This window comes from Leucopleurus acutus (genome assembly GCF_964270905.1).
Source record: "Leucopleurus acutus genome assembly, chromosome: 12".
NCBI classification, from domain to species: Eukaryota; Metazoa; Chordata; class Mammalia; order Artiodactyla; family Delphinidae; genus Leucopleurus; species Leucopleurus acutus.
Window position 1 is genome coordinate 17,415,390 of NC_139154.1, and position 15,283 is coordinate 17,430,672.

General features: G+C 42.9%; 1 protein-coding gene across 1 annotated transcript in view; it reads right to left on the bottom strand.

The window, feature by feature from the left end:
- Positions 1 to 15,283, bottom strand: part of KANSL3 (KAT8 regulatory NSL complex subunit 3) — a 41,374-nt gene that overhangs the window by 16,588 nt on the left and 9,503 nt on the right. Inside the window, exons 4-11 of the mRNA XM_082852103.1 lie at positions 10,157 to 10,247; positions 9,831 to 10,016; positions 3,160 to 3,291; positions 2,814 to 2,930; positions 2,487 to 2,588; positions 2,318 to 2,389; positions 1,041 to 1,115; positions 705 to 862 (exon numbers count right to left, since the gene is read on the bottom strand). Of these exons, the coding sequence (XP_082708229.1) occupies positions 705 to 862; positions 1,041 to 1,115; positions 2,318 to 2,389; positions 2,487 to 2,588; positions 2,814 to 2,930; positions 3,160 to 3,291; positions 9,831 to 10,016; positions 10,157 to 10,247 (933 nt within the window). The remainder of the gene's footprint in view (positions 1 to 704; positions 863 to 1,040; positions 1,116 to 2,317; positions 2,390 to 2,486; positions 2,589 to 2,813; positions 2,931 to 3,159; positions 3,292 to 9,830; positions 10,017 to 10,156; positions 10,248 to 15,283) is intronic.

Here is a 15,283-nt window from a genome sequence, read left to right on the forward strand (position 1 = left end):
CTTAAAAGTATTTTCTCCCCACAAGATGACTGCTAACTACAAAGAGAAAAATAGGAACTTTACAATAGAGAAACCTGGCAGATGCTTCCTTGATCAAAGTTAACATCACCAGTAATAAGACACATCAACACCATGTAGCCCCTGAGGGGTGCACTGAGGGCACATCAGCTCCATAGCATTCCTGCCAAAAATGTGCACCCTCAACCTAATCATAAGATAATGTCAAAAACCTAAATTGAGGGACCGTCTACAAAATAGAAGTCTTCAAAAGTGTCGAGGTCATGAAAGACAAAGACAGACTAAGGAACAGTACCAAATTAAAGGAGACTGAGGAGACAGGCAACCAACAGCAACGTGTGATCTGGATTTGAGCCTGGACCAGAAAAGAACGTTAGTGAGGTAACTGATGAAATGTGAGTCTGTAGATTAGATAACAGTATCATATCCATGTTAATTTCCTGACTTCGATAATTACACTTTGGTTATATAAGATGTTAACATTTGGGAAATCTGGGTGAACAGTATAGGGAATTTCTTGGTACTAATTTTGCAACTTTTTAGAAATCTGAATTAAGTTTAAAAAAATTTTTTTTAAGTTTTTTAATGCCCTCTTTTCACTGAACCAGGTTAGCTATAATTACATCACCGCCTGATAAGTATCTCTCCAACCTGGCACTCTTGCAGCTCTGGGGGAACCTACCCACCTGAGATTATCATCAGCTCCCCCAACCACCACCAAGCTGTTCTCAGCCCGAATCTTCTCCCGGAAGTCTTCCATGGCTTCAGGGTGACACTGCAGGGAATTCTGACCAATGACAAAGAGGACTGGAGTCTTCATATCCAAGAGGGGATCATCCACATCCTAAAACAGATCCAGGTTTACAGTCAGCCAGTGCATATTCACTGAGTACTGCCCTGGCAAGTATGCTCAAGAGAGTCAGCTTGGCAACTGCAGTCACTGAAGAGCAGCTTGGGCGAGGCATGCACTCCCGTACTCTCACCTGCCAGTGACCCAGAAATCAGCCACACCCTGCGCTTACCCCTCTGGGGCCATCCACGGTAAGCAGAGGAAACCCAAGGCAGACAACTGCAGTGACGTATTCCATCACCGACACCTGGAAATAATGGCACGGTTTGTCTCAAGGTCAAATGACTTCAATGCAGCTACATCCTACCCAGAATCCTGGGGTGGTCCAGACCCACCAGCCAGTCCCACCTCCTCCCCCACTGTCGTGACATAACCCCTAGGTGTACATAACTAGGTTAGGACATAATCCCTAGGTGCACCAGCCATAGTTGCAGCAGTAAGAGCAAAGAACACAAGATGTGCTGTTCTACCAGAAGCCACCACCTAGAGAATTGGGGCCCTCAGCGGACCCCAGAAGAGGGCTGAACTATAGGATGGGAACTTTAATGCTTGCATCCTGGCAATTCGCGAGGCTAGAATCCTCCCTTTTCCCTCCACTAATAACAAATGCAATCAGGAGAACATAAATGTTGCTCTTTTCCCTTAAGTGAAGAAAATCTCTCCCTTTTGAACTTGATAGCTCCCAGACACCCCAAATTTCTTAGAGCAGTCGCTGACAGGGTACTGCCATCCTTGGGACCAGGGAGTACCGGGAGATAGCCTTCTTCCTCTCACGCCCCTAGATGTCACCTACACTACATGAAGCAGCACAGACTTTGCTTACTTGATCCACTTGAGAATTGGGGCTTTGGACAGGTCGGAGGCACTTATACAAACTAATATACATGCAAGTGTATGTAAAATAATAAAGAAAAGGTTCTCTGATGCCTTGGAAAGGGAAAGAACAGGAACACAACATCAAATTACAGAGCTATTAAAATTTTTGCTGGCTACAATTACTGTTTTGTTTTGTTTTGTTTAGGTGGGAGAATGGTACTTATGTCTAGGGGGAGAAAGAAAAAAATTTTTTCAGAGATACATGCTGAAATATATATATATATATATATATATATAAACACAATGATATGATATTTGAGATTTTCTTCAAAATAATTGGAGGAGACTGAAAGTAGGCAGAGGTAAGATGAAAAAAGCTTGGCCATGAGCTGATCACTGGCAAAGCTGGGTGAGGGGCCCAAGGGGTTTATTATACTAGTGTATCCTCCCTTTGAATTTCTGCTTTTTTCCACAATAAAGTTAAAAAGTAAGGTTTGTAGGCAAAGCATCTAGCACAGTGCTCTGGAACACTGCAAAGCGCTCAACAGTCACTATCATCGCGCTGGGCAGCAGCAGTAGTAGCAGCAGCAGTCTATCTCAGGACAACCTCCAAATAAGATGGGGATTACTTACGTGACAGGCCACCAAGGCTCCTGTATTCCAGCCAATCAAGATAATGGGTTTGTGTGGGAAATGGCTGTGAATCTTTGTGGGAAGAGAAAGAAGACAGTAAGACTGGAGGCCACAGATTGGTGCAGAATGTTGGGTGTGCCACAGTGAACTGAAATAGGGACGTTCTCACCTCTAGCACTTTGCTTCGCACTGCCCCAATCATGTGCTCCAGACACTGCAGAACTCCTACTCCACTACCATTGTTCAGCAGATGCGTGGCAACAGGGATGACCTAAAGGAAAGAGTGGCAGCCATGAGAACAGAGCTAAGTTTCAAATCTCCTCTCAAGTCTGCTTAACCTACCTAAATCCCTTCAACCTCGGATAAGCACCATTGGCATTCTAGACAAAAAGAGACTTGGGGGACGCTCCACGTTTAAGTTGACCCGTTTTGACCCCCTCTTCCTTTCTGTGTGCTCGATCCTCCCCAGGAGGAGTTCCTCCTGCCCAGTACGTACCTTGCCTAAGCAGGACAGCTGAGACTGCCAGAAGCGGTGGCGGCGCGAGGTGGGGAACACGGAGCTGGAGGGCCCGGAGGAGGCAATGAGAATGAGAGGAGAGCCGGGGAGTTTGCTCTAAGGAGAAAGACCCCACCAGAGAGCCAGTGAGTGAGAGGTGCTCCTCCATGGAACCCCAATACCTTTCTTATCCCAACCAATGCTAATTTGCTCAGGAAACTACGTTAAGCACTACACCCAGCCAGTTATTAATGAAAGCAGTTAAACAAGCCATTATCCTCTTGCCAAAAGTTCTAAGACTGGATTCTAAAAACAATTTCATGGGCCACAGTTAAGTCCAACTTACTGGTTTGTTATGAGAGAGCACTCCCACAGCGGGGTCCCAGGGCCTCTTCAGTAGGAGGGACAAGGCCTCAGCTCCAGCAGCCCCGGTCTTCGTGTTGGACGCCACGAGCATCCGGTCAATCAAGGTAGGGATCTAGAAGCAAGGGAGAGGAAAGATGCTTCCAGCATGAAGTAGGAGACCCCACCACCAGGATCAGGTGGGAGGACACAGCCCCACTATGAGCCGAGGAGATTTCAACTACACCTCTCAAACTTTCCTCACGAGAGAAAGTACAAATCAGTGCATGGCTGAAAAATATGCCTCCCATCACATTAAAGATAAGTGGATACAGTCCTCTGGAAACCAATCTGGTGACACGCACCAAGAGACTTAAACTTATTCTTATCTCTTTCTTAACAACCTGTATCAGAAATACACATACACACACACACACACACACACACACACACACACGGGGGCTGGGGGGTAAGCAAAAGACAAATTCACTCTCAATAATAGTCAAAAAGTGGACACAACATAAAGGCATATACAAGGAAGTGGTTAAGCAAATTATCTACATAATTAGATATTATGGATTAATTTTAAATATTTAAAACAATTTGTAATAACATAGAGAAATAATCTGCTAAAACGTTAAAGGTAAAACAGAATATATAAAAATTATCTCTACTCAGAAAAAATACTACAAGAAAATATGCCAAAAGGTTAATAATGAACTTTATGGAGTTATGAATTTTTTTCCTTTTCAGACATCTGTGTTTTCTGAATTTCCTCAGTGAACACCAGTTGATTTTATAAATTAAAAACAAAACTCTGCACTTACTTCTAGAATACTGCCTTCAAACTGTGGTGTGTTAAAAAAATATGTTATTGTGCCCCAAATAATATATCCTACTATACTGTGTATACAGCTGACCCTTGAACAACACGGGGTTGGATGCCAACCCCCCATTCAGTCGAAAAGCTGTGTATAACTTTACAGTTGGCCCTACGTATCAGTGGTTCCACATTACACCATTATGATTTACCAAAAATGTGACCTCACAGATGTGTAAATATAGGTTTCAGACATGCTGATGCTTACACTGAGAAGAATTATCTGTGTGAATCCCATACTACCCACAAGAGGTCAAAATGACCTAGGGGAAAGGAAAGATTTTTAACTGCTAGAGGTAGTTTTCAGAAAAATAAACTTTTTGAGAAACTGGAGAATAAAAACTACTACAGTGATGCAGGCTGTAAAAGTTCAGTCCATAGCTAACATCGTACTCAACAGTGAAAACCTGAAAGCTTTTCCTCTAAGATCAGGAACAAGACAAGGATGCCCACTCACACCACTTTTATTCAGCATAGTACTGGAAGTCCAAGTTAGAACGATTAGGCAAGAAAAAGAAAGGAAAGGCATCCTTTCCGTTAGATTTAGAAAGAAGTAAAACTGTCACTATTTGTAGATGACATCATATTATATAGAGCAAACCCTAGACTCCACCAAAAACAACCATTAGAATAAACGAATTCAGTGAAGTCGCAGGATACAGAATCAATATACAAAAATCTGCTGCATTTCTATACACTAATAGAGAAATTAAGAAAACTTTCTCGTTTACAACAGCATCAAAATGAATAAAATACCTAGGATTAAATTTAACCAAGGAGGTGAAAGACCTGTACACTGAAATCTATAAGACATTAATGAAAGAAACTGAGACACAAATAAATGGAAAAATATTCTGTGCTCACAGACTGGAAAAAGTAATATTGTTAAAATGTCCATACCACCCAAAGCAATCTACTGTACAAATTCAATGCAATCCCTATCAAAATTCCAGTGGCATTCTTCACAGAGATAGAACAAACAATCCTAAAATTTGTATGGAACCACAAAAGACCCTGAATAGCCAAAGCAATCTTGAGAACAAAGAACAAGGCTGGAGGCATCATGCTTCTTGATTTCAAACTATTTTACAAAGTTATAGTAATCAAAACAGCATAGCATTGGCATAAAAACAGAATCACAGATGAATGGAACAGAATAGAGAGCCTAGAAATAAACGCATGCATATATGGTCAATTAATTTACAACAAAGGAGCCAAGAACTTACAGTGGGGAAAGGACAGTCTCTTCAATAAATGGTGTTGGGAAAACTGAACAGCTACATGCAAAAGAATGAAACTGGACCACTGTATTACATCCTGCACAAAAATTAACTCAGAAAGGATTAAAGACTTGAATGAAGATCTGAAACCATAAAACTCCTAGAAGAAAACATAGGCAGTAAGCTCTTTGACATTAGTCTTGGCAATGATTTTTTGGATCTGACACCAAAAGTAAAGGCAGCAAAAGCAAAAATAAACAAGTGGGACTACAAACTAAAAAGCTTCTGCATAGCAAAGGAAAACATTAACAAAATGAAAAAGCAACCTATTGAATGGGAGAAAATATTTGCAAATCATGTAGTTGATAAGGGGTTAATATTCAAAACACATGAAGAACTCATGCAACTCAACATCAACAAAATAAACAATCTGGTTAAAAAATGGGCAGATCTGAATAGACATTTTTCCAAAGAAGATATACAGATGACCAACAGGTACACGAAAAGATGCTCAACATTATTAATCATAAGGGAAATACAAAACAAAGCCAAAATGAGATATCATCTCACACCTGTTAGAATGGCTATTATCAAAAAGACAAGCATTAACAAATTTTGGCAAGGATGTGGAGAAAAGGGAACCCCTGTGCACGTTGGTGAGAATGTAAATTGGTGCAGCTACTACAAAAATCAGTAAGGATGTTCCTCAAAAAATTAAAAACAGAACTATCATATGATCCAGCAATTCCACTTCCGTGTATTTATCTGAAGAAAACAACAATAACTCAAAAAGATATATACACCCCCATGTTCACTGCAGCATTAAGTACAATAGGCAAGATATGGAAACAACCTAAGTGTCCACTGATGGATGATGGATAAAGAAAATGTGGCATATGTATATATGCCACGTTTTCTACACACACACACACACACACACACACACGAATATTATTCAGCCATAAAAAAGAAGGAAATCTTGCCATTTGCGAAAACATGGATGGACCCTGAGGGCACTGTGCTAAGTGAAGTTAAGTCAGACAGGGAAACATAAATACCGTATGATCTCACTTGTATGTGGAATCTAAAGAAAAACAAACAAAACAAAAAACCAAACTCATAGATACAAAGAACAGACTGGTGGTTGCCAGAGGGAGGGGGTGGAGGATAGTGAAATGGGTAAAAGGGATCAAAAAGTACAAAATAAATTAAGCCATGGAATGTAACGTACAGCATGGTGACTACAGTTAATAACACTGTATTCCAGATTTGAAAGTTGCTAAGAGAGTAGATCTTAAAAATTCTCATCATAAGAAAAAAATGTTTGTAACTATGTGTGGTGACGTATGTTAACTAGACTTATTGTGGTGATCATCTAGCAATACATACAAATATCAAATCATTATACTGTATACTTAAAACTAATATAATGCTATATGTCAATTATACTTCAATTAAAATAAAAAATGCAAAGATAGGACAAGAAGATAAGCTGTTCCAGGCAATGATAAGCAAGGACAGTGATCCTAATTTTGAAAGAGCAAGACTAAAAAGGTTTCTGTACAAGAAATGAGGGGAGGGACTTCCCTGGTGGTACAGTGCTTAAGAATCCGCCTGTCAATGCAGGGGGCTCGGGATTGAGCCCTGGTCCGGGAAGATCCCATATACCGTGGAGCAACTAGGCCCGTGCACCACAACTACTGAAGCCCACACGCCTAGAGCCCGTGCTCTGCAACAAGAGAAGCCACCGCAATGAGAAGCCCGCGCACCGCAACGAAGAGTAGCTCCTGCTCGCTACAACTAGAGAAAGCCTGCGCGCAGCAACGAAGACCCAATGCAGCCAAAAATAAATAAATAAATAAATTTTATAAGACAAAAGAAATGAGGGGAATATAACCATGCGACTTTCTCAGTTTAATTCAGGAAACAAATGTTTATGCAACGCAACACTGCTGTTACCAGACACCAGCCTAGTGCTTACTGCGAAGGAATTTAATCTACAAGGGTTAATGAAGACAAGCACACAAACAACAAAAGAGGAGGGGCTGATAAGTGCCATAGAAAAATAGCCTCACACTATGATTCAAACCATCTAACAGAGAAGAGGGAAGCAAGCAGGCAATTTTCATCTGAAGATGCAGCATGTGAAGTGAGATGCACTCTGAAGAATTCTAACAGAAGACGGGGGAAAGCCTTCTAATCAGAGACACCAGATATAAGCAAGAAAGAACAGGGCTTATTCTTGGCACAGATAGCCTGAAGTCGAGAATTTGGGCAAGGAAGTAGGAGGACAAGGACGTAAGGCTAGTAACAAAGGCTAGGGCCCAACTGCAAAGGATCTTCACCCTAAACTGGCCATTTCTTGAAACTTACTTTGTCACTGTGAGCCACTCAACACCTTGAGGTAGAGGATCTGACTGAATTAGACTTTAAAAGCTTTTATCTGGCAGTAATAAGAGTACACCTCTCAAATGACAAAGCCTTGAAACTCACTTTCTGTAAATAAGAATACTTAGAAATAATTAATCAATAACCAACTTCTCTGCTTGGAGCCAGGCAGACCAAGCATCCCTGGTCTCTCCAGCACTGCATCTCTCTCAGCAGACAATGAAGAGGCTAGGGTCTATACCTTCTCTGCTCCCCTTACAATAGGTCTGGTGGTGAAAGTATCTGGTACAAGAGCACGATCCCATCCACCTGCATTTTCATCCAGCAGGAACATTAGAAGTTGTGGGAAACAACCTAAGTATTTGCTGTGAATCTGAGAGTCGTGGGAACATAAGAGCCTAAAGGGAGACGAACCACTGAGAGCAGAGCCTCAAGCGGACAGCGGCTCACAGTCTGGGACCCTGCTGACTGTGTGTCTTTTGCCATTCCAGCTAACCTACACCATGACCTAGAAGCAGGGCCGGGCAGCATGCACTGTGCACACCTGTGGAGTCCCGCCAGTGGTCCATCATGCTCAATAAACCTGAACACCACTTACACCACTTCATTCACATGGGAACATCCAGACAGTGACTTCAGTGGGGGAGCAGGGCAAACTTCTTTACGAGGGAAATGACCTCCAAGGCATACTGGCCATGCAATGTAAGGCAGAGAAGTGGGCTCTGGGCACTACTAATACTCATCCCTTAGGGGATACTCACCAATGCCGTACTCTTCCCATAGGTAGAATGCTGTGGAGAACATTTAAAATGTCTGAAATACTCACAAGCCACTGTTCTCGGCCAGGGGCCTGTCGTGGCTCCACATCCACCCTGTGCCCATGCCTGCCCCCTATTCACCTCCTGGGCCAGGGTCTCCACTGCAGAGGGGCAGCACAGGGGGAATTCTGGGACTATCTTTTCTTTTGTCTCTTTCTCCACTAGAAAATAAGCTCCATCAGAGTAGACAGCATTTCTGTCTTGCTCATCCCAGCGCCTGGCACATTATAGGCACAAAATAGTTGAATGTATAAATTAATGTCAAATTTCCTACCATGCATTTCATTAACGCATCTGGTCCTGAGTTTTGTTTTATTTACACACTAAGCCAGTCTTCTTTTGCTTTCAAACAAACTCAGTAACCTTCAAGTAACAAACAGGCAGGAAACAATAAGTCTGGAAATTGGGGGAATATGGCTGGGGAAAGCTGTTGGCCAGGTAAATTATAGCAACAAAGCAGGCCAGCTTCCTGCAAAGGAGAAGAAAACCACTTAAAAAAAAAGGTCAAGAACTGAAGTAATCCAAGTTGCCTGAGGCCATTCTGTATTGCAGCAAAACACTAAAAATGATGGTACCACTTATAAATCATTAACAGTTACTGTGGGTTTCCTATGTGCCAAACTTTGTGGCAAGCATTCTATCTCGATTAATGAATTTTCACAAAAATCCTAGATAGATATTAGTATCAGCCATTTTTTTAGAGATGAGGAAATTGAGACACTAATCCAAGATTACACAGCTAATTAGTAATCAAGATGAGATCAGCCAGGCAGTCTGCTCCCAGAACCTATACTCCAATCACACTGAACACAGCCCAATGCAGTAACTGCAACCAAAATAAAGTGCAATCATGAAGAAGAACAGTGTAACTTTGTGCAATACCGTCTAAGTAAGAAAGCAGGGAAAGTTACCGATACACTTTATAAAGAGTGATTGAAGTGAAAGTGTTGCTACCGAAGGCTCATCATGATGAGGAGAGACCGAGGAATCACATCACGGTGCTCCCTGCTCCGGAACACCTCCCCACGCGTACCCCCACACTCTCAGCACCACGGGTCTGCTTCCTGCCCCCCTCTCAACACCCCTCCCTGGTAAACCCCTCATCTTCTCCTTTCTCACCTCACCTCAGACCACAAGCTGCAGGGCTGCAGAGGCTAAACATGTTCTCTGGTTTTCAGGAGGGCTAGAGACATTTACGCCTGGTGAAAACACGAAATGATACCATGTCTCTTATTTTTGATAACAAACCTGTTAGCTTCAGTCATGCCCTCCAGGCTGACCAGGCAATAACCTCGCCCAACCCCACTTCCTGAACCCACAGCGGAGGCTGGCTACCCCAGGACAGGGCAGACGGCAATCACGGCCTCACCTTCCCTTTCAGTGTCTGCAAAGCATCCAGGTAGGCGGCCAGCATGGGCAGACTCAAGGTCTCCACCAGGGTGGTGTGCAGCCACTGGACCAGCTTGGTGTCCCAGCTCACACTCGCCAGAGCTTGCCGCACTCTCCTCGCACACTTGTCCACGGCAACACGGCGCAGCACTGGCTCGTTACAAGCCTGAGAGGTGTAAGTGGGGGGACAAAGTATGAGGGCCACCTCGTTAGCAACGTGGGGGTGGGGGGAGCGGGGTGAGGTCAGCTAGCCCGTGAGGCCCGAACTATGGGGAGCCCACGGTGGGCAGGCTTCTAGAGTCTTACCCCTTCGTTGGCCAAGCGGGCAAGCCGATCAGACTGCAGGGCTTTGAGGATCTTGTTGAATAGCTTGTTCTGGGCCATTGTCCAGCCAGTCCTATAAGAGAAACTCTGAGGAATTAAAGTCAAACCCTGGGGATGCTCGCCATGCACGTACACTGTACAAAGAAGATTATGTCATGTTTTTTGTTCCCACTATGAAACAGTATAACTCAAAGTAGCTTAGAACGAAGCTAAAGCACAACACCCAGATTCTGGTACCAATGCTGCCAATGAACCACCTCAACATATACTTGTATTAACATACACACTACAAGTCAAAACCAGTCACAAACAGAGTCTTTTTGGTGCGAGCAAAGGTAATTGATTACCTAGTGGCTAATATAATCCATCAGTAAACAGAAGCATGGCGCCATTGCACAGACATATTTGAATTTCACAAGTTTAATATTTCACACAAAAAGGCAGACAGGATGAGAAAGCATTTTAATGTACTAAAACCTCAGACTAAGATAAGAGGCCTATTTAATCAGCTTTAGGAACGAAAATATAACAAACGAAGTGGCTCTTCTCCCACTCCTTAAGAATCCACCCCTCACTAACCTTTCTCCCTTTTCCATTTTCCCTGTATATCACACAATTAACAAATTTACTTTTGAATGGTCTGTTCCATATAAGTTAACTCTGTATCATCCCTGCGTATGACCCTGGAAGACACACTTTTACCTTGCTTATGGAAGGCTTTATGGTTCCTCCCCCAGCTCAGCTGTAAACTCCCTGCAGTTAGAAACCTGGCCTACTGCTCCTGTCCCCACCTAATGACACGCAGCACAGCAGTGTGGAGCTGACTAAAGCCCCCCTCCACCCCACTCCTGGCAATCTTAATTACTCTGATACTCCAACTCTGGCCAGTAATCTTCCTAAAGATACTAAGAGAAAGGTAACAGAAGATACCCAATTGTTTACCAACTCTCCCTGCCATAAAAATAAACTGGTGCTTAAATCTCCTTTAAACAATTTTAGGTGGATGCCAGACCCAAAGGAGAACCTGGAACGAGATCAAGGCAGCGCTCCAAATCAGCAGGGAAAAAGTAAACAGGGCTGTGACAACTACCAGCCACCTGGAAAAAGAAAATCTGGATTCCTACACATCACTCTTTACACCAAAATAAATTGCAAGTGGAATAAAAAGTTAAATAAAAATAAAATGACCAAAGTACTAGGAAAAAACAGTAATTAAAAAAATCTAACTACCTATCTAATCTATATCTTAGAATGAGTAAAACTTTCTATGTATGACCTAAAACCTAGAAGCCATAAAAAGAAGAAAGATAAATGTAACTACATAAAAATTTCAAATTTCTGTAAAGGAAAAAATTAAGTATCATAAATGAAGTCAAAACACAATGAAAAAATAACTACTGTTTCATTAAAATAGAAAAAGCCTCTAGAAAACTATTAAGAAAAAGACAAAACACTCAAAACAAAAACAATGGGCAAAGAACATGAAAAGGCAGTTCATGAAAAGGCAGTCAACCCCCTTGGGCCTTCCCTGGTGGTCCAGTGGCTAAGAATCTGCCTTCCAATGCAGGGGATGTGGGTTTGATCCCTGGTCGGGGAAATAAGATCCCACATGCCACAGGGCAACTAAGCCTGTGCTCTAGAGCCTGCACGCCACCAACTACAGAACCCGCACGCTGCAACTACTGAGCCCACACGCTCTAGAGCCTGTGTGCCACAACTAGAGAGAAGTCCACACACCACAACGAAGAACCTGGTGCTGCAGCTAAGATCCGATGCCAAATAAATAAATAAATAAATATTAATAAGTAAATGTAGGGACTTCCCTGGTGGTGCAGTGGTTAAGAATCCGCCTGCCAATGCAGGGGACACGGGTTCAAGCCCTGGTCCGGGAAGATCCCATATGCCGCGGAGCACCTAGGCCCGTGCACCACAACTACTGAAGCCCGCGCACCTAGAGCCCATGCTCCGCAACAAAGAAAAGCCACCGCAATGAGAAGCCCAGGCACCGCAACGAAGAGTAGTCCCCGCTCGCCATAACTAGAGAAAGCCCACACGTAGCAGCGAAGACCCAATGCAGCCAAAAATAAAATAAATCAATTTTTTAAAAAATGTAGTCATAAGAAGTTCAGCAGTACACTGTTGTGCGGGTGTAGGAAAATAGATCCCTGGAAACTTTGCTGATGGAAATATAAATTAGTACCACCTTTTGGAAAACCAATTTTGGAAAAAAATCAATCAAAAACCTAAATCAGATCATGTCACTCGGCTCAAACCCTTCAATGGCCCCATTTCAATCAGCTGAAAGCCCAAGTCCTTGCAATGGGCTGTCTGGACCCCCCCTGCCTCTCCAACCTCATCCTCCATGACTGTCCCCAGCTTACTGTGCTTCCCCACATTGCCCCCTCCCTTTATTTCCCCCATGCACATCCTGCATGCTCTCACAGCACAGACTGGGCCCTAACCATCCATTCCCCTTACCTGAAACAATGGCTCCCTCTCCAATCTCCAGGTCCTTGTTCAAATGTCACCTACTGAGGCTTTCCCTGACTCACCTGTACTTAAAACTGCCGACACCTCACTCCCACCCTGGGATTCCCTATCCCCCCTTCCAGCCATACCACCACCTCACATTGTATCCATTTTATTTATTTGCTTGGTTTGTCCTCCTCTGCTAGAATGTAAAGGCCAAGATGGCCGAGATTGTTATCCATTTTAAGTGCTACATCCCCAGCACATAAAGCAGTGTCTGACACAGAGTAGGGACTTGAACATCTGCTGAATAAAGAAACAGATGAATTGTGTGCATACTACGTTCTAAATCCTGTAAATAGTGGAGTACAAATTCAAACCCTCTCACTCCCTACCACAGAAGCGCCTGGGTCCTGAGCAGCAGAGGAACACGGATACACCATGTGGGGCAACTGTAAATTGAGCCCTTCACTATACAGGGTGCCTGAACCGCAAGGAAGTTGCTTCAAACAACTTCAGCAATCTCCATTTCTCTTACTTTATAACAGACTAGCACCTTTCCCATCATAATCCACCAACCAGACACCCTCTTTTCTACAGGTCATCTCTCTAACAACATGGCCCAGTAAACATGCAGGTGGAAGGCAAATTACCCTTTGTTATGCACATTGCAGTTATCCCACTATCCTTTCCTTCTGTAAAATAAAATCTCCACCTACCACGTCTCCAGTTTGACAACTTACCACAGTTACACAGTCCAGGAGAACACGAGATATGAGCCAGGAGCTGGCTGTGTGCCCTCAGCCTCCTTGACTGTAAAACAGATGGACTAGATGATCTTCACGGTTCCTTCTAACAGGAAAAAGCTCAGGTAGCTGTGACTACTGATGGGAGCAAGCTGAAGTCCAGCATCACAGAATTCTTCAGGGGTACCCTCTACCTGTAGTAGCTTTGTTGCCAAAGCTCAATCCGCCTTAACCTCCAAACCCTCCCATCCTTTTATAACCCCTTGTGGCATACGAGAAGCAGTCTTAGGTTTCCTGGAATCGTCCTTTTTCTTATTTTCCCATAGCTCTCTTGGCTTAATTTCTGCTACTTCATTAGGATCTAGTCACTTTTTGTTGTGCCTTGATATTCAGAGAGATTCTGGATTTGGGAGATCGGGGAGTAGAAGCTTTTACTCCAAGTTGGGACTCAGGATACTTTGGGACCAGGAAGGTTTGTGGGAACCAGCACCTTCCAGCCCACTAATTCATAATCTCATTTTCCTTCACATTATTTAAATGTATGACACACTAACATGAGTAGCATGTCTCATATGTATAGTGATTCTTGGATGGGCTTGGGGATTTGGTGGTGGTGGGAGGAGACAGAGGATGTCCACAAGTGGTTATAAAAAGCTCTCTGGGGCTTCCCTGGTGGCGCAGTGGTTGAGAGTCCACCTGCCGATGCAGGGGACACGGGTTCGTGCCCTGGTCCGGGAAGATCCCACATGCCACGGAGCAGCTGGGCCCGTGAGCCATGGCTGCTGAGCCTGTGCGTCCGGAGCCTGTGCTCTGCAACGGGAGAGGCCACAACAGTGAGAGGCCCGTGTACCGTAAAAAAAAAAAAAAAAAAAAAAAAAAACTCTCTGGAGATACATGGATATTTCCATTTTAATAAACTTCTTTGCTTTTAATGGCTGGCTCTACCCTACTGGTTGGCATTTAGGTTGTGTCCCTTTTATTGCTATTATAAACAGTCACAGTGACCATCCCTCCTCTCCCCAATACACTCAAACACACATCTATTCTATCCATATCTTTACATGGTTGTGCAAGTATCTCTGAAGGATAAATCTCTTGAAGTGGAAATGAAAGATGTGTTAAAATTTTTGAATTTCAGTTCTGTGAAAATAATATGTATAAAGAACCTGCGACATCTTGAAAGCAGTATTATACTGCAGCCTTACCCCCAGCAGCAATGCTCAGTGATAATCAAACAGGTTAAACAATGAATACAATTTCTTCATGTTCAACAATCTCTTGACCTTTCTCAAAGCCCATTGATCATGTTGCAAACCTTAATCCCAAGGACAGAGAATGAGGTATAATTTTTATTTATGAGGTACCGACAGTGTTTTCAAAATTATCCTGTTCTTTATTATACAACAGGATGTTTTCTCTATTTGTTTTTCTTACTCTATATTTATCCTGAAACCCAAAATGACAGGAGCAAGGAAAATGATGTGAACAAAATGGGAGGGGGACTACAAGCTATTTAGAAATTACTACCATACACCAATGTCAGCTGAAATTAAATTGAAAAACCACAATGTTGAGAATCTAAAATCCCCAGAAAAAGTTCTTAGGATTGTTGCTGGATATATAACAAAGTGATTCCAAGAACTGAAACATGTTCTCTATATTTTGCCAGTTTCGTGGGAGGCTGGAAAATTAAGTGGGCAGAAAAAAATGATCTAACCCAAGATTAAGAGCATGCAAAAGATATAATTAAGGAAAAATTTAAAAACAGGAGACAGAATTTTAAATACAAGTCTAAACAGTCAAATAGCTGATGGGAACTGTGGTGAGTCAACACGCTCCCCCCACCTAAACCTATTTAATTTTCATGAGTGCAAAAATGCCTTCTCTCCATTGC